The following is a 22,294-nucleotide window of genomic DNA, read 5'->3' as shown; positions in this document are numbered from 1 at the left end:
TTTTAAATAATGTTCTTGATATATAATGTTTTGCTAGAGCTATATATGTTGATATACAGATTTTGTTTGCTGTAAATGTATCACAGCAAAATGTTACCTTTATTAGACTACAAATTTTAATTAATCTCTTTGTGACATGGCATTCTCCTTTCACACATCAATATAGGAGAATAGAGACTGTCAATCTAGTTATACATATAAGTTTGAATACATTTGACATCCTTCCTAATCCCCGATTCATTTTTAATTGAAGCAATACTGCAAAGGAAACAATGAAAATGTTTGAGCAATTTTATTAATGTGGACATACTATACAAATCAAGTCATAAGTAATATCTGTTCCCACATCCTGTGTAACAGGTAAAAGTAACATAATAACTTCAGTTTGGAAGGACATAAGCACAAGTCGTTTTGATAGTGGACCAAAAAAAAAAGTGATTAGGTATAAAATGAGCCTTTTTTTTTTTTTTTTTAAAGGTAATTTCAGAACCATAAAAATATGAAAATAATTTAAAAATACTACAAAATGACATTTCAATTATGCTATTTAAACCAGTCTACATACCAACCAGTGGCAGAACAAAATTGGATCAGATAACCTATATTGCTACATGAAGTAACTGTCTGTTTTAGAAAAGGTAAGCGATTTATAGTGAATCATGACGTAAAAATTCTATTGATTTCTTGTATACTGAAATAGTTTTGTATTTATTTATGAAAATAGAGGATTTATCTGGTGTAAAATGTCCCTGGTAGAAAAGTTAAATGGTCAAATTGCAACAACAAAAAGGTCATGATATCTTGGTGTAGGTGGGAATATGGTTTCATGATCTATATTCTCGTACAACTAAATTGGCGTGCACACTAACATTTGTCCAGCCAGACTAATTTATGAATAACTCAATCTGTGGCCAATTTGTAATGAGCCCTAACGTCCTGGTCAGGTGGTGATTATCCCATAATGCCTGTGGGAGTTGACAGACCAGGTTTTCCACTGTAATAAGTTTCACTTGGCAGCTACTAATAGGTATACGATATTAAAGACATGCAGATTTAATTTCACCTTTGTTCTATATCCTTAAGGTTTTGTCAGCATAACACGTTCAAGTTCTTTTTCTTCTGTCCATAATTTGTGGGTGGTGGACAAAACATCTCTATATATGAATGTATTCAGATTTAAAGAAACAAGCCAAAGAGAACATGAGTCAGTATTGGAGGCTAGGATAAGAATGTAATATTTATAATTTTCCTTCAGGCTGCTATTAATGTTTTATGGCTATGTGCTACTGTGGCAACCACAGCCACATGATGTAGTGAGCAGAGGTACTTTTGGCACACCCCTCTAAGCTCCATCTTCCCCACCCCACACTCTGCCATTAGATAGTGAGCTTGTGTATCTTTGTAGCAGATGGACAAGGCTTAGAAACCTCTTTATTTATTTTATCCCATGCTAAACGAATAAGCTTTTGAAAACAAAATAGAATTAGTTGTAGGAAGATAGACAAGGGGGAGAAAATAATTAAATTAAAAAAAAGTGATCAACATCAATATAGGATGGCTGCTTTAAATTTAGCAACTGTCCAATATTGGCTACAAATGTTGTCTTTGTCACTGAAGTTTCAGGAAAAAGTACATCTATTACCAGCTGCAACACTAGATGTAATGGATATACCTATATGTTACCAGTCAGCCATTACCATCTAACAACTTAAAAAAAAAAAGGAACAACAGATCCAATAATGCAGAGCAAGTCCAGTAGCATAAGTAAACTCAAAATAGATCATGACATCTTGAATCCATGGAGTTTGATTGTTGAAATATAAAATATAATCAAGCTTCTACTCCACGAAAGGTCACACAGTTTTTTTTTGTTTAAAAATGGACTTAAGTTCAAGTAAATAACTAACCCATACTAAGGGTTTACTTATTATTTGCCTCATGAAATTTGAAACTCGGTCATCATAATTAAATGTCGCAAAAGCAACACTGCTTCAGTTCTGTAATATGCACGTGTAATGATAAATAAAATTACATTTTATACAATGAAGTGTGTTGCAACAATTCACCATTCATGTATGTACATCCTTTCATAACCTGATCAAAACCAAATCAGGCCTAGTGAACTTAAAATGTTTCATTTAAATAGAAAAGTGTTAAAAAAAGAAATAACACCTGAATCTTACAGCTTATCGTTAAGGTTTGGTATCCATATAAGCCTGCAGCTGGAAGTAGACTGCTTGCTAAATTATTGTGCATAATGTGCTGTTTGTATCAGGAATATTCTTGAATGTGAAGTGCTAGTTAAAGAAAATAAGCAGACAAAGTTTACATTTCCATTAAAAGTAATTCCCAACCATTAGGTTGCCAGAACACAAGTTAAAGAGTCATACATTGACACAATATATATAGGACAGACTAGGAGAGCAGCATTCAGCAAACACATATGCTTTTTCTAGGCTGATGTAATAAAGGATGGCCAAGTTTCTTCTGGCCTCTAAGACTGCGTCTCATGATCACTCTGTCTGCATTCCTTCTCTTCGGCGTGGTGGAAGGGGCCTCTGGCTGCACCACCCCATTTCTAGTGAAGGTCCGTCTTAGCTTTTTCACAGCAGGTGCACTGTTCGACTCCTCTAGTGTCCGCTTTAGCGATGCCAGTTTTTCCATTTCAGTTTTTAGATGATTACTACCTGATACTTTAGAACTCTTTGTGCCAACATTTGAAGAGGTCCCAGGAAAAAGACATATTGGAGAGATGCTTGAGGAGCCAGAGGCCCACTGGGAATGACTACTGTTCTCTTCAGCCGTGTCCAAATCCCCTTGAGAGAGACTAGTGTTTTTAAGTGCTTTTGATTTACCCGATTCACAGCCCCATTTGCTACATCTATCAGAAAAGGCATTTCGGCGAATAAGGGTTGGAAGAGGGTCAGAAAGAGTAAGTCTCCACCATGGATCATCTTCAAGAAGCTAAAAATAAAACAAATAAGCATTAGAGAAATTTTTTTTTTTTTAGCAGAACGCAATGTAATAAAATACCCTATTAAAACAAGCTAATCAAAGATTTTTCATTGGTGACATCTTTTTATGAATTGTGCGTGTCTGCCTATTTTCAAAATAGAGAAGATGCTACCAGTTACATTAGAGGGAAGGCAGTTGTAATATGTAGCTCTGGCAAAATACAAGAGCACTTAATATTAATGCAATTTCATGAAATAGCAACTCTTTGTGACAACATAAGGAGATATTAAAATAGGCACACTTAATACTAAGGGTAAGAGGACAAGGGAACTAGAAGATTGTTTATTGATCAGCTCATGTACATTCAAGCACAACAACTGTATCATCACCATTTGTGGCATGAACAGAGTGGTATGTACACAATTTATATTTGGTATAGAAAGACAAATTTACAGGACATCTTTTCAAGTACTTAAATATATTTATACAATCTTGTTACCTTTAATATACCAAATTTATATAAGGCACAGCCTTTACATATTTAGACAAAAGAAAAGGAGGTTAATAAAACCCATTTTTGAGCTTCTAAAAATACACTAAAATAGATCTGAAAGGTCAAGTTTGCTTGTATGTAAAAAATAAAAAAAAAAAAAATTGTTTTTGTATGAAGAAAAAGGTTGAATTAAACCTAATACCACCATTGTCACAGTTAAGTTAAAAACAAATTGTACACCATTCAATATCAAAAAGCCAGGTGGCAGACCACACAACTACCTAAAATAGTACACAAATACATGCGTATTTTTTATCCTCCAACGTCACACACAAAAAAAAAAAATTTCAAAAATTCTTGCAAGTTCTTAAAATGTTTTTTTTCAAATAACGCACTCAATTTAGAAGAAACTAAGAAAATTACTGCTGGATGAGTGTTTTCCACAAATCTTGTGTGTTTTTTTTTTTAAAGAATGCATCTGTGTCAAAGCTCTTCAGATACGCTTATGTTTTAGGCTTGTGTTTTTTATTTCATGTCTTTACATATGTGAAATCCCCTCCAAGGTATTTAAACCATTTTCATGTTTGTCCATTACAAGCAGAATGATGCAGCCAACAAGTATACAAGAATATAAATATACTGATCACTAATTTAATACCCACAAAAGGGGTGTAGCTTTCCATTGGAACCAATCCCTGATGTTGGAAGTTCAATATGTTTTTCATTCTAATATACAAAGTAGTGCATTACTTCAATTACAAGACTCTTAAACCCCCTCCTTCTTAACTTTCCCTTCACAAAACAACTCATAGGACTGAAATTCAAAGACAGAATATAGAAGGATCTACAAAGTTGAAACATTTTTTGAAATTTATGCCGGATTACTTACCCACTCACTCGCCACTCTTAAAAAGATAGAGACCTAACCCCCTTCTAGAACATTAGCAAGTAAACTGAAATCTAAACACAGAATGGCTGGTGAATAGGACACAAGTAGAGTAAACTTGTAGTAAAAAAAAAAAAATAGAACTGGACATGGTGACATACCCGTTTTCATGCATTTTACAAACGTAAAATTTTTAAAAAAAGCAGCTAATAAAACGTAATTGATGCCAGTGGTCATGAGGCTTTAAAAAGTCAGTTAAAACAGATTTCAAGTAAAATTGTTAAAAAAAAATAAAAAAGTCCTACAAGGCAAGAGCACCAAGATCATCTTGCATGTCCTTTACCTTGATTGGTGGTGTGGAGCATGGCGATGCCGACATGAGGTACATGTCTTGGCTGTTGTAGCACGGACTATCAGACAAGTTAATAAAAAGCTCCTCATTAGCACAACACCTCTGCTTTTCTGACTGAGGGGAGATGCAGATAACAATGGCACTAGTGTTGTCAGCTCGAAGCATACGCTGTCGCCATTGTGTCAGGGAACGACTCACAAGGGCTTTTGCACAAGACTGGCCACATTCTTCCTGAAATCGAAAGAGAAAACAGATTTGTGAAGTAGAGACAGAGAAACAAAATAAAATCACTGGATACAAAACTCAAACAATGATCATGAAATCAAGCTCAGGAAACCTGCTACCTAATCGCAGCAGAGGAATCCATTTTGCACGAATAAAAATTAATGGAGCATGTAGACAATCACTTAAAGCGTCATTATTATTAGTCACACGGTGATGTCAACTGGTTCTTAGCAAATTGATAGGCAGCATAGTCGTTCAATCCACAAAATGGTTTCTTCCACAATGTATGTGGTAGGTGCGCTTGAAAACAAAGCTTTTAACGCATGCTTATTATTTTTCAAACACATTCAATTCATATCCATAATCAGCTACTCACAGACACAGAAGCCTTCTCCTGTTCCTGACACAATAAGACAGCATCATGTGCAGATACCATGTTCCAAAGACCATCACTGCCAAGGATTATAAACTTGTGCTTCTGTGGATCAATTGTGTGTACGCTCGTATCAGGCTCTGGAGACACCACAAACTCTCCACTGTAGAAGTCATAACTCCACAGGTCACCTGCAAATTAATATTATATTGTGTTCTATTTAAAGCAGAACGCTCATTTGAGTACACACAAAAGTATTAAAAAAGGTATTCGGTCCAAGGGCTAGATTTACTAAGCTGCAGGTTTGAAAAAGTGGGGATGTTGCCTATAGCAACCAATCAGATTCTAGATTTCATTTATTTAGTACCTTCTACAAAATGACAGCTAGAATCTGATTGGTTGCCTATAGGCAACATCCCCACTTTTTCAAACCTGCAGCTTAGTAAATCTAGCCCTATTAGTCTGGCAACAGCATTTTGACTTTGCACAATGGAAAGAAGAAACACTTATTAGTAATCTACTAGTTTTTACCACTTAAGGTGAAAAATGGTAAATGGCACAAAAGTATTAAAGTGATTGCTAATTAATTACATTTGAGTAAATAAAAAAACCCAAGTAACAGGAAAATAAACCAGTGTTCTAGGTTAGAACTTAGAATTGCACCTTCCCTAAGAAGTTCAGACTGAAGTCAGCATTTAATTACATAAAGAGCTTATTTGTAGGATTTACGTATTGCTTTTTATGGTCTATCCATGGCAAGGCTCTAGTTTAAAGAGCAATCATATACCTCAGTCAATAACAGACAAACAAAGATATTTACCAGAAGGATTTGTTCACTACAACAGTCCATATGCAACGTCTTTTGGTTTACACATTGGTCTTTGTTCTAATAATGAACCAATAAGGAATAGTATAGCCAAAATGGCTTCTAATATAAAGTATTTGCGGTCCTACCCAAGAATGCCTGTTCTTCCACATAGTCCTATTCCCTTTGTGGCACATGTAACATTAGATTTAATAGCATGCAATACACTGTCACTGTCCACCTCTATGCTGCATGTCAATTTAATCTATTTGGAGAATGATTGTTATTTTTTTTATTTTTTTAAATGCTGCATTGAACAGCAACACGAGAGCTATACCGACTATATTATAGTTGGCTTGATAATGCAGTCTTGGCTGTGGCACTCTCAACATTAATACCACCTTCTTAATATCATGTAGGCCCCCCTTGTACCGTCAAATCAGCTGACATGTCGAGGCATGGACTCTCCACAAGACCTCTGAAGGCGCCCTGTGGTAACTGGCATCAAGAGGTTAGCAGCAGATCCTTCAAGTTCAGCAAGTTGAGGGGTGTGGCCGATAAATCCTTGGACTTGTTTTTTCAGTACATCCTGCAAATGCTTGGACAGATTGAGGTCTGGGGAATTTGGAAGCAAGTAACCCTCATAAAATCTTTGTAAAATTTGTTTTGGAATGGTTTGAGGGACATGACAGTGTCCAGCATTATCCAGCTGAAAAAGGCCATTGCCATCAGGGAATACAGTTGCCATGAAGGGGTGTACTTGGTCTGCAACATTATTTAGGTAGGTGGTACATGTTAGTAACATCCACATGAATGCCAAGCCCCAAGGTTCCCAGCAGTACATTGCCTAGAGCATCACACTACCTCCACTGGCTTGCCTTCTTTCCCATAGTGCATCATGATGCCATCACTTGCACCCAGCTGTCCACACGATGTAAGAAAACGTGATTGAAATCAGGCAACCTCCTTTCATTGCTCCATGATCCATTCTGGCACTCATGTGCCCACTGTAGGCGCTTTTGGCAGTGGACATTGGTACTCCGATTGGTCTGCAACTACACATTCCCATACGCTGCAAACCGTGATGCACTGTGTTCCAACACCTTTCTATTATAGCCAACATCAACTTATTCAGCAATTTGTGCTACTGTAGTTTTTCTGTGGGACTAGCCCTTTCTCTCCACGCGCATCAATGATCTTTGGTCATCCATGACCCTATCGCTGGTCACTGACTGTCCTGACAACCACTTTTGGTAGTTACTAACTAATGCATACCGGGAATACCCAACAAGACCTGCCGTTTTGTAGATGCTCTGACCCAGTCGTATAGTTATCACAATTTGACCCTTGTCAAAGTCGCTCAGATCCTTACGCTTGCCCATTTTCCTGCTTCCAGCACATCAACTTCAAGAATTGAGCATTCACTTGCTGCAGTTTATATCCCACTTCTTGACAGGTACCATTGTAACAAGATAATATTAAAACCACTGACAAGCTAAGGTTGTGGCTGATCACTGTATACTTTTACATCAAGTAGGAATGGCTCTAATATGAAAGCATTAAACAAAATGTATGTCAAGTGACTGGGTCTCTGCTTTTTTCATGCAGGCTTCTATCACACATTCTCTAAGCAAATTACTAAAAATTGTAGACTAGCAACTTGCTTTGCATAATTAAAAATAAAAGTCTTTTTTTTTTATACAACTCTCCTCTTCAGGCATTATCTGGAAAAAAAAACTAACAAATTTAAATTAAACGTATTTTGCAAGCATGGGCCTTCATAATTGCTCTGCAATTTATATTGGTTCTAAAAAAATAAAAGCTTTATTTCCACTTCTTGGCCTCAATAAACGTTCCACATTAGGTCTGATGACAGCTAAGGGTCAATTAATATAAGCCTCAAAAGCAAGCCTTCCATATTTACTTCAATTATTTCTCATCTAAGCATACAGAAGAGCTGGTAATTCAAAGAGGTACTTGTATGAACATGTGCTTTTAATAAACATTCAGAGGAAACCACTTATTTCAAATATGTTGTCCTCCTCTATCCACTTACAAATACAATATATTTCAAAGACAAAATATGCTCTTTATAAAGTAGGCCACATCAGGATGAAACCTTTAAAACAGGGCTGGAGTATCTGAAATTTGAGCTGGTCATCTAAGTAATTGTATGCACAGATTTTTAGGCAATTTCTCAAACTAAACCCAATTTCTTCATACAAGCAACAAGTTGCATGCATGCAGAGGTCTAAAGCAGGACAGAAAATGTTCCGTTTTAACCACCAATGCTCTATAGAAGGGGTCAGCAACCCTTGACGTTGCACACGGGCCACTTTTATCTGGGACGCCGAGCTCCACAACAGTCTCACAAAGGCAGCCGGAGATGGCCGAAACAGCAGGTTGTGAAGAAGACATGTGCGCTGACTTTAAAGGCAAGTATTATGCACACTAAGGAGTGGTTAGTACAACTATGGGGATATATCTGTGTAGCATGCTTTGAATTTGGAGACAACTATGTGGTGTATTAATTGGAGGAAATACTATGTGGCTTAATATGAATTGGGGCAACAATATGTGGCTTAATATGAATTGGGAGCATTATTGTGACATAACATGAATGTTTATTTGTTGGTTCCTTTACTATTAATATCATATTAACGTGAAAAAATATAAAGATAGAGATATAATCTATCGTATGAAATAAGTATTGAACACATCAACATTTTTCTCAGTAAATATATATTTAATGTAGCTATTGTAATTAAAGTTACACCAAATGTCAGCAACAACCCATGCAATCCACACAGGCAAAGATATCAAACAATAGATGTCCATAATTTAAAGTTTTGTGTAATAATGTGAAATGACACAGGGAAAAAGTATTGAACACATGAAGTAAGGGAGGTGTAAAAAGGCATGGAGAGCCAAGACACCAGTTGAAATCTATCATCAGCCACAACTGATGGCCTAAAAAAAAGGGTGTCTTATTATGAAGGTATCACAGAAGAAACATCGCATGATAGGTAAAAGCAGAGAGCTTTCTCAAGACCTTCGCTACCTTAATAGTGCAAAACATACTGATGGCATTGGTTACAGAAGGATCTGTAAACTGCTGAATGTTCCAGTGAGCACTGTTGGGGCCATAATCTGGAAGTGGAAAGAACATCATTTCGCCATAACCCAGCCACGACCAGGTGCACCTCGCAACATTTCTGACAGAGGAGTGAAAAAAATTATCAGAAGAGTTGTCGAAGAACCAAGGACCACTTGTGGAGAGCTTCAGAAAGACTTGGAATTAGCAGGTACAATTGTTTCAAAGAAAACAGTAAGTAATGCATCCAACCACCATGGCCTGTATGCACGCTCACCACGCAAGAGTCATTGGCTGAAGAAAAGACACACGTTGAAGCTTGTTTAAAGTTTGCTGCACAACAATTGGACAAGCCTGTGAAATACAGGGAGAATATAGTGTGGTCAGATGAGAGCAAAATTAAACTCTTTGGATGCCATAATATACACCACATCTGGAGGAGAAATGGCACTGCACATCACCCCAAAAACACCATACCAACAGTGAAGTTTGGAGGTGGGAACATCATGGTGTGGGGCTGTTTTTCTGCACACGGTACTGGCATACTGCATATAACTGAAGGAAGAATGAATGGAAAAATGTATCGAGACATGCTTGATAAAAAAATCTGCTGCCATCTACTAGGATGCTGAAGATGAAACAAGGGTGGACATTTCAGCAAGACAATGATCCCAAACACACAGCCAAGGACATTCTCAATTGGTTTCAGAGAAAGAAAATAAAGCTTCTAGAATGGCCCAGCAAATCTTTACCTGACTTGAATCCAATTGAAAATCTATGGAAGGAACTAAAGATCAGAGTTTATAGAATCAGCCCACGGCACCTTAAAAATTAAGACTATTTGCGTTGAATGGGGTAAAAAAAAAAAAAAAAAAAAAAAAAAAAAAAAAATCACACCTGAGCAATGGATGCGACTAGTTTCTCCATACAGGAGACGTCTTGAAGTTGTCATTAACAACAAAGGCTTTTGTACAAGCATAAAATAAATTTCAGGAAGCGTGTTCAAAACTTTTTCCCTACTCATTCCACATTATTACACAAAACTTAAATTATAGACATCTATGGTTTCATTTCTTTGCATGTGTGGATTGCGAGGGTTGTTGCTGACATTTGGTGTAAATTTCATTACAATGGCCACATTAAATATTTATATTTTACTGAGAAAAATGTTGATATGTTCAATACTTATTACGTGTGTGTGTGTGTGTGTGTGTGTGTGTGTGTGTGTGTGTGTGTGTGTGTGTGTGTGTGTTAAATAAATATCTATCTCTCTAATACACACACTGGTCGAAGTGAAAATTTAGTAGTGGTGGTAAGGAAAATGTAAGTGAATGGAATTTTATAGTCTTACAAGCAAAGCAGTAGGAGAATTGGTAGTATAATTTACTTCTCAAAAAGACTGAAGTTTCTAAGCTCAATAAAAAGACAAGGGGGTATATTTACTAAACTGCAGGTTTTAAAAAGTGGAGATGTTGGCTAAAGCAACCAATTCTATTCTAGCTGTCGTTTTGTAGAATCTACAAAACAAATTATAAACTAGAATCTGATTAGCTGCTATAGGCAGTATATCCACTGTTGCAAACCCACAGTTTAGTAAATATACCCAAAGGTGCAAATGTTTGGATGTGTCCACATGTGGCAGCAACTAAGCAAATTTCTAACATACCAGCAAATCAATGAGGAACAACACTGTTGGCACCATCCTCAACCATCCAGCTACATTGTTTGGATGTACCCCAAAATGAACATACTTAAACAAAGAAATAAAAGGCAGAGATGATGCAATTGTTTATGTGCATATGAGCCCATTTGACATCCCTTTCCTTATTTTGAAGAGTGTTCAATTTTACTTAAGCACCATGTTTGCACAGTGAAATGTCTAAGATTTCATAAGCTTAAGGTCTAGGACAGAGAAATAAAAGTAGTCAGAAAACGTTTCACTCAGGAGTAACAGAGCATCCTCTGGAGCTGACTAGTAGGAGGGAGACACCTTAGGACAAATATTTCCTAAGGAGATATAAATTTGGACAATAAAACTAGTGATTATAGTAATCATTATCTATTTTAAAAAGGCAATTACCCAAATGGTAGAAGAACAAAAAACAGCAACAGCTCAGCTGGACTTGGCAGCACCTAATAGACTAGACATTATCTGAGGTACATGTGTGAGTGTGTGGGGGGGGGGGGGGGGGGGGGGAGGGGCTGGCACTTAGGGAATAGTACTATGACTACATTAACATTTGACTAGGGCTTTTTTTTTTTTTTTTTGACAATAAAAACCCCTCAATGGCCTTCAGAACAGCAAATATTAAGTCATATCTGCATGTGCACCAGGGAAGTTTTTAAATATTTTAAGTAAATGGGCAGCACAGTGGCTTAGTGGTTAGCACTTCTGCCTTACAGCACTGGGGTCATGAGTTCAATACATGGCCTTATCTGTGAGGAGTTTGTATGTTCTCCCCATGCTCTTGTTTCCTTCCACACTCCAAAAACATACTAGTAGGTTAATTGGCTGCTAACAAATTGACGTTGTGTGTGTATTTAGACTGTAAGCCCCAATGGGGCAGGGACTGCTGAGTGTAAGTCCTCTGTACAGCGCTGCGGAATTAATGGCCCTATATAAATAAGTGATGAAGTTCATATTGTTGCAAATATTGCAACTAACTTACCATATAAATTATTCAAACAAGAAGGGCCTGAAATGGTCATTAAACATAAAAGCAATGTAGCCAAATAAATAGGAAAATCAGGTAAACAAAGTTTAAACCTGAAAAATTATTGTTAAACACATCAAGTTTAATCCAAAAATTTAATTCAAAAGTACACAAGCAACAAAATATAAATTCACAAAGAAAAACTAGGGGAAAAAAAAATAAAAGAAAGTGCTTCTTAAAAAGAGAAAAGGATGCCAGGTTACGTAGCATAAGTCTATGCACACCACTAAATGTTGTCTAACACAGGAGGAGGTGTAGTTACTGCTACACAAGATTCAGAGAAATACAACACTTGGCCCAGATGGCATCCATCAACATGTGCTAAAGCAACCAAGTTCATTAATTGATATTTCTTCTGTCTATGGACTCCCTCATAACTGGGCCAGTTCCACAAAACTGGTACCAATCTGGTCTAGGTGCAAAGATATGTAAATGGTTAGAGAATATGGTGAAGAATACAAGACACAAGGCTTTAAACAGATCATATTTAGACTGGGATGCCAGAAAGATGTTTTCCTCTGTCTTTTTCATGGTTTTCTTTAATGACCACATATATATGGACTAGAAAGTAAGGTGTCCATATTTTTGGAGGACACCAAGCTATTTAGGATAAATACAGAGATTGGTGTCTTTCACTTGCTAAATAACGCTTTTAATCTGGTTATAGCACAGTAAACCATGATTTACTACATGCACACAGCTTTCTGTTTGGGGATACTGCCAGCTCAACAAATAGAACAGGGCAACCTGCTTGTTGTATGTTAAGGCATATCAGAATGGAGGATCAGCAATATACTAGTGTGTAAATTATTTGGCCTTTGGTCAACAAGATTAGGAAGCAATTCCAACTGTAACACAACTGATGAAGTCAAGCAACCATTTGTGTCTGGAACATAACATGTGAATCTCTCCTGCAATGTGTGCAACTATAGCAGATAAAATATAAACATAAGACAAATGGTTTACTAATGATCAAGACAAAGCAAGTATACTAACTATCCAGGACACCATAACTGACGAGTTGAAATAATGGTGTAATGTAATATATATTATGAGGACCTATGAAAGGGTACGTAGAAATATTGTGTGATTGTACATTAAAGGCTATATTTACCATTTCCTTTGTTCCCATTGTGTTTTTGGCCAGAAAACTTGTATCTGTAACCTGTGCTGCCTATTTTTCCCCCATGTAACCAGCTTAAAGTAAAGATTACTATTTGAGAGCAGGTTAAATAGATTAAATACTTACCAAGTGCACGTGCCACTGCCAGAAAGGGAATCTGATCAATCACTGTGCTTCTCCTCACAGGACCATTGTGTGTCAAACGAGGTCTTTTCCACACCACTCTATTTACACCAGATTTATTAACAACACTACATAAACACAATAAAAAAAACAAAAACAATTAATGACAGACTGAGTACAAAATACCACAAATATTAGGCATCAGCAATTTATTCCTAAGGAAAAGCAGCACTACAATTTGGAAACACATGCCAAACGATTTTTTTTTTTTTTTTTTGCAAAGTTAAGGCCAACTGCTTCTCTATTAATATACCGCACATTTACCGATTGTGATGTTCATTGATGTAAAACAACAACTGCCTACTTAGGTTTACCTAGGGCTGGAAATATCCCAAGAGCCAGGTAACCAATGGACCTAAAAACTTTGATGGTGTCATTTTTATTCATGTCAATGGATGCACACGTGTCCATGCTTCTGAAAAAGATTGTGTTGGCTCCTAAATTCTACATAATTTTGTGCACCTTTTATTTACAAGAGAAAAAACAAACAAACATGGTAATTCAAAGTTGTACACAAATTATTCGCTCTACAATTTACATCCTGAAGTAGCGATCTTATAATTGGAATATAGTATGTGAAATAAGAGTATGTTACCTGCCACCAAGTCCTTCAATCCTCTCCCTTTCCCTGGGCAACTCTGGTTTGTGGTCTTGAGTCACCTCCACGGCCTTCACAGTTTCCTTGGGACTATTCTGCAACCCAAATACAACACCAGAGTCTCCCACGTGGGCCACATACAGCTTATTCCCCCGAACAACAACAACACTAGCTGTGGTTCCTGAAGTGCTAGGGAGACCAGTCATAGTTTTTGGCCATTCGGCTAGAGAGAGAAGGGTAAATGGTTATTCGTTTCCCCAAAAATAAGGAAACCTGCATCCATCTTAAATATCCATAATTGGAAACAAAAACAATCTACATGCGCGTCAAACACTTCTCAGTGAGAGTTGTGGTCACTAATAGAAAATTAGTTATTTGGGATAATTCAGATAGGGTAAATGTGAGGAGGGGATAATGAGAATTCTAGTTTTTCACTAAATTTAAAACATTAAACCAAATATGACAGTAAACACCAGGAGCAAAGATATAATCACGGTTACTTTGTGCACCTACATACTGAACTCTGAGCTACAATCTGATTGGTTGCTACAGGCAACATCTCCACTTTTTCAAACACGCAGCTTGATAAATTTAACCATATGAATGCTGTATGTAACTTTCAAGGGCTTGTGTGACTAATGTAAAGCTTACACTACCCTCTACTCACAGGGTGTACTAGAATTTTTCTGTGTAATGAAATGACTCCCTTTAACATTTTAAGGGGTATTTCTAACTAAAAGAGAATGTATAACATAAGCAAATCAAAGTACGGTAATTTAAACAAGGATATTTTTTCAGCATTGAAAAACTTTTTTTAAATGCTTGTAAAAAGTAACATTGCTTTAAATCATTTTATGGGGTTGTTTAAATGGATGATAAACTGTGTTTGAAAAACAAAAACAAAATCTTATCACAAAGATGAAGACAACAACAAAAAACAAAACAAAAAAACCCTCATGTAAACAAGCCCATCAGGGTATATAAATGTAAACACAGTATTCTAGTATTAGAATGTTTTTACATTAACAGTTTACAGATTACTGTTCACTTAAAGATTCCTGTCCTGTATATACCACCAAAACTGAACTACCGTACTTCCCCATGTATAAGACACACCTTTTTCCCAAAAATTTTGGGTCCAAAACCTGGGTGCGTCTTATACAGGGGTAGCGATACAGGGTTAGCGTTATATGGGCAGCGGAGGGGGGTGTGATCCAGTAGGAGGGGGACAGGCAGCGTGTCAGTGCGATCCAGCAGGCGGGAGACAGGCAGCGGAGATGCAGAAGGCAGAGTGTCAGCACGATCCTGCAGGCGGGGACAGTCAGCAGGGATGCAGAAGGCAGAGTGTCAGCACGATCCAGCAGGCGGGGACAGGCAGCGGGGATGCAGAAGGCAGAGTGTCAGCGCGATCCAGCAGGCGGGGACAGGCAGCGGGGATGCAGAAGGCAGAGTGTCAGCGCGATCCAGCAGGCGGGGACAGGCAGCGGGGATGCAGAAGGCAGAGTGTCAGCACGATCCTGCAGGCGGGGACAGTCAGCAGGGATGCAGAAGGCAGAGTGTCAGCGCGATCCAGCAGGCAGCGTGTCAGCGGGGATGCAGAAGGCAGAGTGTCAGCGCGATCCAGCAGGCGGGGACAGGCAGCGTGTCAACGGGGATGCAGAAGGCAGAGTGTCAGCGGGGATCCAGCAGGCAAGGACAGGCAGAGAGTGTCAGCGGGGATCCAGGAGGAGGGAGACAGAGGCACAGTAGCAGCGATTGCAGGGAGAGTGTGCTGCCCGGCTGCTCTGATCACTATCAGAGCAGCCGGCCATTACACTCTCTCTGCCTTTTTTGACAGCTACCGTAATATTTTTTTTCAAAATTTCGGGGCCAAAAGTAAGGTGCGTCTTATACATGGGAGCGCCTTATACATGGGGAAATATGGTATTTTCTCAAGAGGTAGAAGAGATGAACTTCATAACATTAATCAGTAGCACGTTAAAGTTATCGGTCCCAAAACTTGTACTATGACCTACAGAGCATCATAAAAATGACAGCTAAGCAGGAATCATGACAGCTGTGTTATGATGCAAGGCACACCTAGTATAGTTGTGACTTCAGAAAACCTGTTATACACCCGGCTCATACGGACATGTCCTGGCAAGAATCCTTACTGTCAGACAATTGCTAAATCAGACGTCCAGAAAGTAGATGTAGAATGCTCTAACACACCAAAAAGGAAACAGCCTATTTCAAGGACTGAAATAACTGGATTTTTTAATCTCCAGTGAAGTCAGCAGTTAACAGCAATGAAACAGTTCATAATAATTTACTTTACACTGTACAAGCATAAATGCAAAGTAGTTGCAGTTTACAAAAGAAATGAGCAAAACTGGATCTTTTAGGCCTCAAACCCAGAGGTGTTTTTTGCAATTAAACACACTAGTAAAAAAGCATGTATAATACTAACTGGCTCACGGGTCATAAGCTCACTTTAGGTTTCTCTAAAGTGTTTACCTGTGGTAAACAGCAAAAGTAGAAGATGCGTTCCCAAGATACAAACACTAGTAAAACTGGGAGTTAATATTGTGGCACTGCAAACAATGTTTTTACCGTCAGACCAATTAACATGCATGTTTTACCAGTGTTCAAAATACTAGTAAAAACGCATATTTAAAAGATAGTAAAAACAATAAATCAGTAGGTATGACCCCTTATGAGGCCAGACAATATTGTACATGCATTGTTCTCAATAGAAATCACTCGAGCAACACTCCCTGGCACATTTTAAATACAAAGGGAGAATGTGGTACGAAAGGAGCAGTAGCATTAGTTTAAGCTACATCTACCTGCAAGCATTGCATACATCCATTAACTTAACTAACCTGTACAATCATGGAAAAAATGGGAGATGAGCTGAGCATCCTACAGACCACAATAATGGTCACGGTAATTAATCATTGCCAATACAGACAAACCTTTTCAAGCTCCCAGTTATATTGGATATTACTCCTATTAGTTCACTCAACACCTACAAGTCTGATTATAGATTATCTACTGTAGGCAGTTTGTAGCTTAATTTCAGTTTAACAGAAGAAAAAAAGGTTCATCTGTCAGTTTGCCATTATGTATCCGCTGCTTTCTCCCAAGTACACTGCCCTTAATTTTCTGTCTTCTGCCTCATTTGTCTGCCAAATGTCTTTGTATGCCTTTTCTATCCCTATTTGCTTCATGTCTGTCAATTTGTTGGTCACCACAATGCCTATTTGATACAAATTTTAATCTCTTGACTATGTTTTCCCATTATTTTTATTTTCCATTTCGTCCTCTAAATATCAGAATTTATAGCAGCTTGCTCAAATATCACTCAACTCTTCCAGAGTACGCCTCCCTTCTGTAAATCTGTCGTTTTATATTTTCAACACCCATGAATTGCGTTCTCTGATCTTCTTGAACACCTGTTTCTCTGCTTTAGGGGGGTATTCAATTGTTAGCGAGAACCGCTAAAATACCGCGCTCGAAAAATATTACCGTTAATACGGTAATATTGCGTGTAAATACAGTAATTTACTCGCTGGATTTCAGCTCGCAGCTCAGGTAGCTGCGAGCTGAAATCCAGCGAGATATTACCGTATTAACGGCAATAATTTTCAAGCGCTGGATTTTAGCAGTTCTGGCTAACAATTGAATACCCCCCCCTTAGTGTCTTTTATGCCATTTCCAACATACTTTTATTCTTTTACTGTTCATTACTTGATACCCAACTTTCCTAGATTTTCCCTCCAGTTGATGCTCCATAGCATCATTTTACTCATTCTGCACTATTTTTTGCTTTCTGCTACTTCTCCGCACGCACACCTATTAAAGCAGCAGTCCCATTAAAGAATTAAAAAAATATATAAAATATATATATATATATATATATATATATATATATATATATATATATATACATACACACACACATATATATATATACATATACATACACACATATCTATCACCGTGGTAGACTATAAGATGTTTGAATTTACCATTTTCTCATGTTTGTTTTTCTGGCTGCTACTGATGATTTATGTTTCTGAATTACCATGGCAACCACCATCACATGACAAGATGTAGTGAGCAGAGGTGCTTTGTAACACCTCTCTGAGCTGTGCAAGCACTGCAACATCCTCCTTCTCCCCATTTGCTATCTCATGACATCTTGAGAACTTCTGTCTGTGTATCAGACTGAATATGTCTGGCAGCTATTTTTGCTTGCTAGACACCACTTTCAAAAATTTGTTGTAGGATTGTTGGATGCATGCTTAAAAAGAAAAAAAAAAAAAAAAAAAGTGTTCTCCCACTTCCTGCCAATCTAGACAGCTCAACAAATCTTACATGTACTTTCCTTGATCCCTCAGTTCAATCCAGTTATCCAATTTATCCTTCTTTGCTTACTTTTAAAAATATGAAGCTTGTGCTCCTTCTTGGGCTTCTGGACAGGTTGCTACCGTTGAATAATTATAATTACCGCAATATTGCTAGAATGTTCTACTTTTTACGTAGTCAATCTAGCCGGTTTGAAGTATGCAAGCGTAACTATTTATCTATAAAGGTATCTCAGTACTTTCAGGTTTGTGTACTTTTTTTAATATCTACCGTTGTGTTCCTTCCCCACTATGTACCCCTCCCTCCCCTCATGTACCTTAATATCCTCTTGCCCTTATTTTTTCTGTACCCTTCTTGGAACTTGCTAAATAAAAATTTTCAGTTTAAAAACAAAATGTGAACCTTATGCAGGACTAGCCAAACTGCAGTTCCCATAAGGAACATACCTATATATCATAATCACTGCCATCTAATTTATTATTGGACCACACACACACAATATCAGGCAAGTTGACTAGTATTGTCCTGTGGGGGCATATTGAAGCCCTCTTCTACTCTATTTCTTAGGTATTAAAACTATTAGCCAAATTAGTGTTGGTACAGCTACCTATTATACTGCTGCTGAGCGAAAATTTGCAAGCCACTTAAGTGAAAAGCTTGGGTTGTAATAGCAGTTTTCCCACATAGGATAATTTAACTGTTAACATATGGCCTTCCATACACAATGTTATACTTACATGAAATACTGTAAACAAATAAACCTAAATGTAAACAAATTATGCATAATTCTGAATATTGTAATATGAAATCAAAACGTAAATATAGTGGTCTGCCTATGGTTACTTAGCTGAACAGTTAAAATAGGTTTGCCATTTGTACCCACCAGGGAAACCAACCCACCTGCCCTAAAATTAGATAATCACCAACTATGTGTACTACAGTGTACTCAATTGTTTAATATGTTTTTATAAGTCTATGTGGCTCTATGGAGAATACCACCACTTAAAATATACTGGACTAAACAGCAACCATTTACAGTAGCTTGGGGATTAATATGCCCACTTAAGATAGCAGCCACAGTGGGGGAGACCAACAATAACAGCTGCAGCAAGACATTAAAAACTGCTTCTGGCATACAATAATTTAAATTCTCCTTTACAAATCTTTCTACATGTGGTGCTTTAAATGAACTAAACATAAGCCTAGACAAATCACAGTAGCCAGTTATTCAGAGCAACCTAAAACGTATTTCTTGCATCTAACATTGGAGTACAATTCTTCTCTGGCTCCTCAAAATGAGAAACTGGCTACTAGATTTAACTGCCTGGTTTTGAGTTATACATCATTTATCCACCTCATGATAATAAACCTTCCTCCTTGTGCTAGTCTATGCAACTCCAGAACTACAAACATAGAATGGCCATATAACAGTTTCAGACTATTAGTAGCAAAATGAGCTGTCAATCTTATTTCAAATAAAAAGCTTGAGTGGATTATGCAGTGTTTCAGATGATATCTTGGCAGACCAGCAGTGTAATCACCCAACTGCTATTACCAAATTTAAACCGGTTTGTTATTTTTAATGGCGAGTAGCTTTCCTCTAGTAATTCCCGCCCACCTGAACTGTATGTCTGTTTTCGTAGCACAATGAGAACGGTTCAGCTGACAGCAAACACCATATCCAGCCACAACCAAGTCATTGTTTCTCGCACTGCCGTCCTGACTAACCGGTCCTGGAACTAGCAGTGTGGGTGAATATGGTCATAGCCTCCTAGGAGGACGCGATCTCAGCCATAGGAGTGACAGTGCCACATAACGCTGGCACCCCTCTCAGATACTTACGGAGCTTCTTCCACATCGCATGGTGACAAGCTACGAAGCCCTTCCGTATGGCGGTGCACACTTCCTCTGGGTCCCGGGACATGAATCCCTTCTGTTTCCTAATGAAGCCCCACAGGTGATCCCGGGCGAAATGAGCGGCCTCCCGCCCACCGTGCCCGTCAAACACGGCAAAGAAACCCACAGATTGCCCGCTCTTCACCCCCGCACCGCCCGGGGTCTCTCGGTGGTGGTGGGCGGAAGCACCGGCTGTGGAGCCCGCTTCTTCCTCATCTTCCTCCCATGGTAGATCGCCCTCCCCGGGCTCCGGCTCCACCAAGATCTGGGTGACATCCTCCATGTACTTCCTGCCGCCTTGATCCGAAGAGACGCTGACCCGCAGGGTAAAGGGACTCTCCATTGCCCCCCTCCTTTGTTGCCGTGTGTCCCGAGGATGCACACAGCTACCCCGACAGTCACTATAACAACAGCGGCTAATAGGAATCAGTGCGCCGGGAGGAGGTGACGCGTCTCTCCGTGAGCTACCTCCGCCGCCCGCGCTCTTATTGTTTATGTTAAACACTGCTCCGACCTGTCTCATCAGAGCCTCTGTGACGACACAGGCCAGTGTAACAGTCAGCTGTGCCGCACGCAGTCTTTTACCCGCCCCAGCGCCGGGAGCATGCGCGGTGGCACAGTTTATGGAGGAAAGCCATTACTAGTGCCATGACACAGGCGGGGTGAGGCCTGGAGTTTGCAAGGGGGAGAGAGCTGTGGAGCTTCTCGAACTCTCTGAGAGCCTTTTCAGCTGACGTCCATATTTGAAAGTAAAACAATCTTTGGGTGTCATTGAGTGAAATAGGGCAAATATGCGTAGACACCACACGCACGCAAATTTGTCTCCTTAAATCATCAAATTTAATTCGAATTTTAATTTGTGGTGGTTTCTCCTTTATGCAAGACATAAAGCTTGTTGTCATATGTAGAAAATGAGTTTGTCGGCCACTAGTCTTAGATAATTTGTATAATATGTGATTTATACTTGGAAAGTACCTTTAGATGGGCAGAGGCGCAAAATTCATTAGAAGAAAACAATTAGGCTTTTTGATGAATTATTTTAGAATCCTCCCGTTTACTGTACACCGTACAATTTCAGCATGGTGCTTTTGCTAAAACTTTCAGGGATCTTTACAAAGGTGCGATGAGCCATGTAACCAGAGAAAACAGTAGTTTTCTCCTTTAAATGGCCATCGCATCCAGTTACACATTTTATGAAGGGGTTAATGCAGGAGTAATCAGAGATACTTGTAAGATTGAATCAAGAATTTACTTTGTAGGTTCTCCATTTTCTAGCTAAATGGGGATATAAACTTAATTCTAGGTGTGCCCAGATGCATCACAATCGCATATCATTTTGCTGATCATATCAAAGATCAAAAATATATTTCTGGAAAGGAGATTGTGCTTATCCTTCAAGCATCTATTAATTGCAGAAAGCAGGTGGGTGTGTTATCTCAGCAGACTGATATGTACATTTCTAAAAAAACGCTTTTTATACTTAGGAGTGTTAGTGATATTTCTTCGGTGATAAGATAAGAAATATGATAATGGCTGGAGACACAATAAATACATGCACAGGTGGGGTGTAGTATATGCTTTGAGGTTATCAAAACAAATCATCTATATATAAAGTTTTAGTCACGTAGACATTTTAGCACTGCGCACTACACAAGCGTGAATCACAAAGTCCTACATCAGAAAATATTACAAAAATAGATATACATGTCCTGCGATACTGGACATAACTGTTACACATCATAGTTGCAGTTCTTGCATGTCCTTGAAACTTGTTAATAAAACTAAAGCCTATTCTGACATGCAAACTGCAGGCCTGAACAATATTTTTCTGAACAAACCAAGTTAACTCTTTCAATTCCCCTCTTTTTGTTCAAAGAAATCACCCCTAACCTACCTCATCACAAATGATTGGTCCCCATAAGAATTTGTATATTACAATTTAGAAGCCGTAATGATTTTTAAATCATGGGATCCAAAGATCCATTAGTACTGCCATAAGGTTATCAATCGCATATATTATTATTATTATTATTATCATCATAGATTTCTAAGGCGCCGTAAAGTAGGGAAAACAGTACATACATAAAACAGGAACATACAAGGTAGACAAAATAAATGCAGACATGAAAACAAAGGGTATGAAGGACCTTGCTCATTAGAGAGCTTACATTCTAAGTGGAAGAGGGCACAGCTGAAACAAGAGGAGTAAATGTGTTTCAGAGTGAAGATTAGGATAGTTGTGAG

The 22,294-nt window shown here is 38.2% G+C and overlaps 1 protein-coding gene across 1 annotated transcript; it reads right to left on the bottom strand.

Moving 5' to 3' along the window:
- Positions 1–277: 277 nt before the first annotated feature.
- On the bottom strand, positions 278–20,602 carry PPM1D (protein phosphatase, Mg2+/Mn2+ dependent 1D). The gene is made up of 6 exons (XM_075195315.1): positions 19,997–20,602; positions 13,799–14,024; positions 13,147–13,271; positions 5,288–5,475; positions 4,678–4,917; positions 278–2,964 (listed from the first exon to the last, which is right to left on the bottom strand). Exons 1-6 carry the CDS (start codon positions 20,571–20,573, stop codon positions 2,431–2,433), a joined length of 1,890 nt encoding a protein of 629 aa, XP_075051416.1. The 5' UTR covers positions 20,574–20,602; the 3' UTR covers positions 278–2,430.
- Between the last annotated feature and the right edge of the window lie 1,692 nt (positions 20,603–22,294).

Source organism: Mixophyes fleayi, chromosome 2 (genome assembly GCF_038048845.1).
Source record: "Mixophyes fleayi isolate aMixFle1 chromosome 2, aMixFle1.hap1, whole genome shotgun sequence".
In the NCBI taxonomy this organism is placed as follows: domain Eukaryota; kingdom Metazoa; phylum Chordata; class Amphibia; order Anura; family Limnodynastidae; genus Mixophyes; species Mixophyes fleayi.
The sequence above is the reverse complement of the archived record's forward strand: the minus strand, read 5'-3'. Positions and strand labels throughout refer to the sequence as shown.

What these genes read in the sequence shown, in the direction of transcription:
- PPM1D (XM_075195315.1), bottom strand. Translation starts at nt 20,573, where the DNA reads ATGAGACAGGTCGGAGCAGTGTTTAACATAAACAATAAGAGCGCGGGC. An exon ending in GGCAGTGGCACGTGCACTTG is followed by an intron (nt 5,476 to 13,146) that starts GTAAGTATTTAA and finishes ATTAATTTGCAG; the next exon opens with GTGACCTGTGGAGTTATGAC. An exon ending in GCTCCACACCACCAATCAAG is followed by an intron (nt 2,965 to 4,677) that starts GTAAAGGACATG and finishes TTTTATTTTTAG; the next exon opens with CTTCTTGAAGATGATCCATG.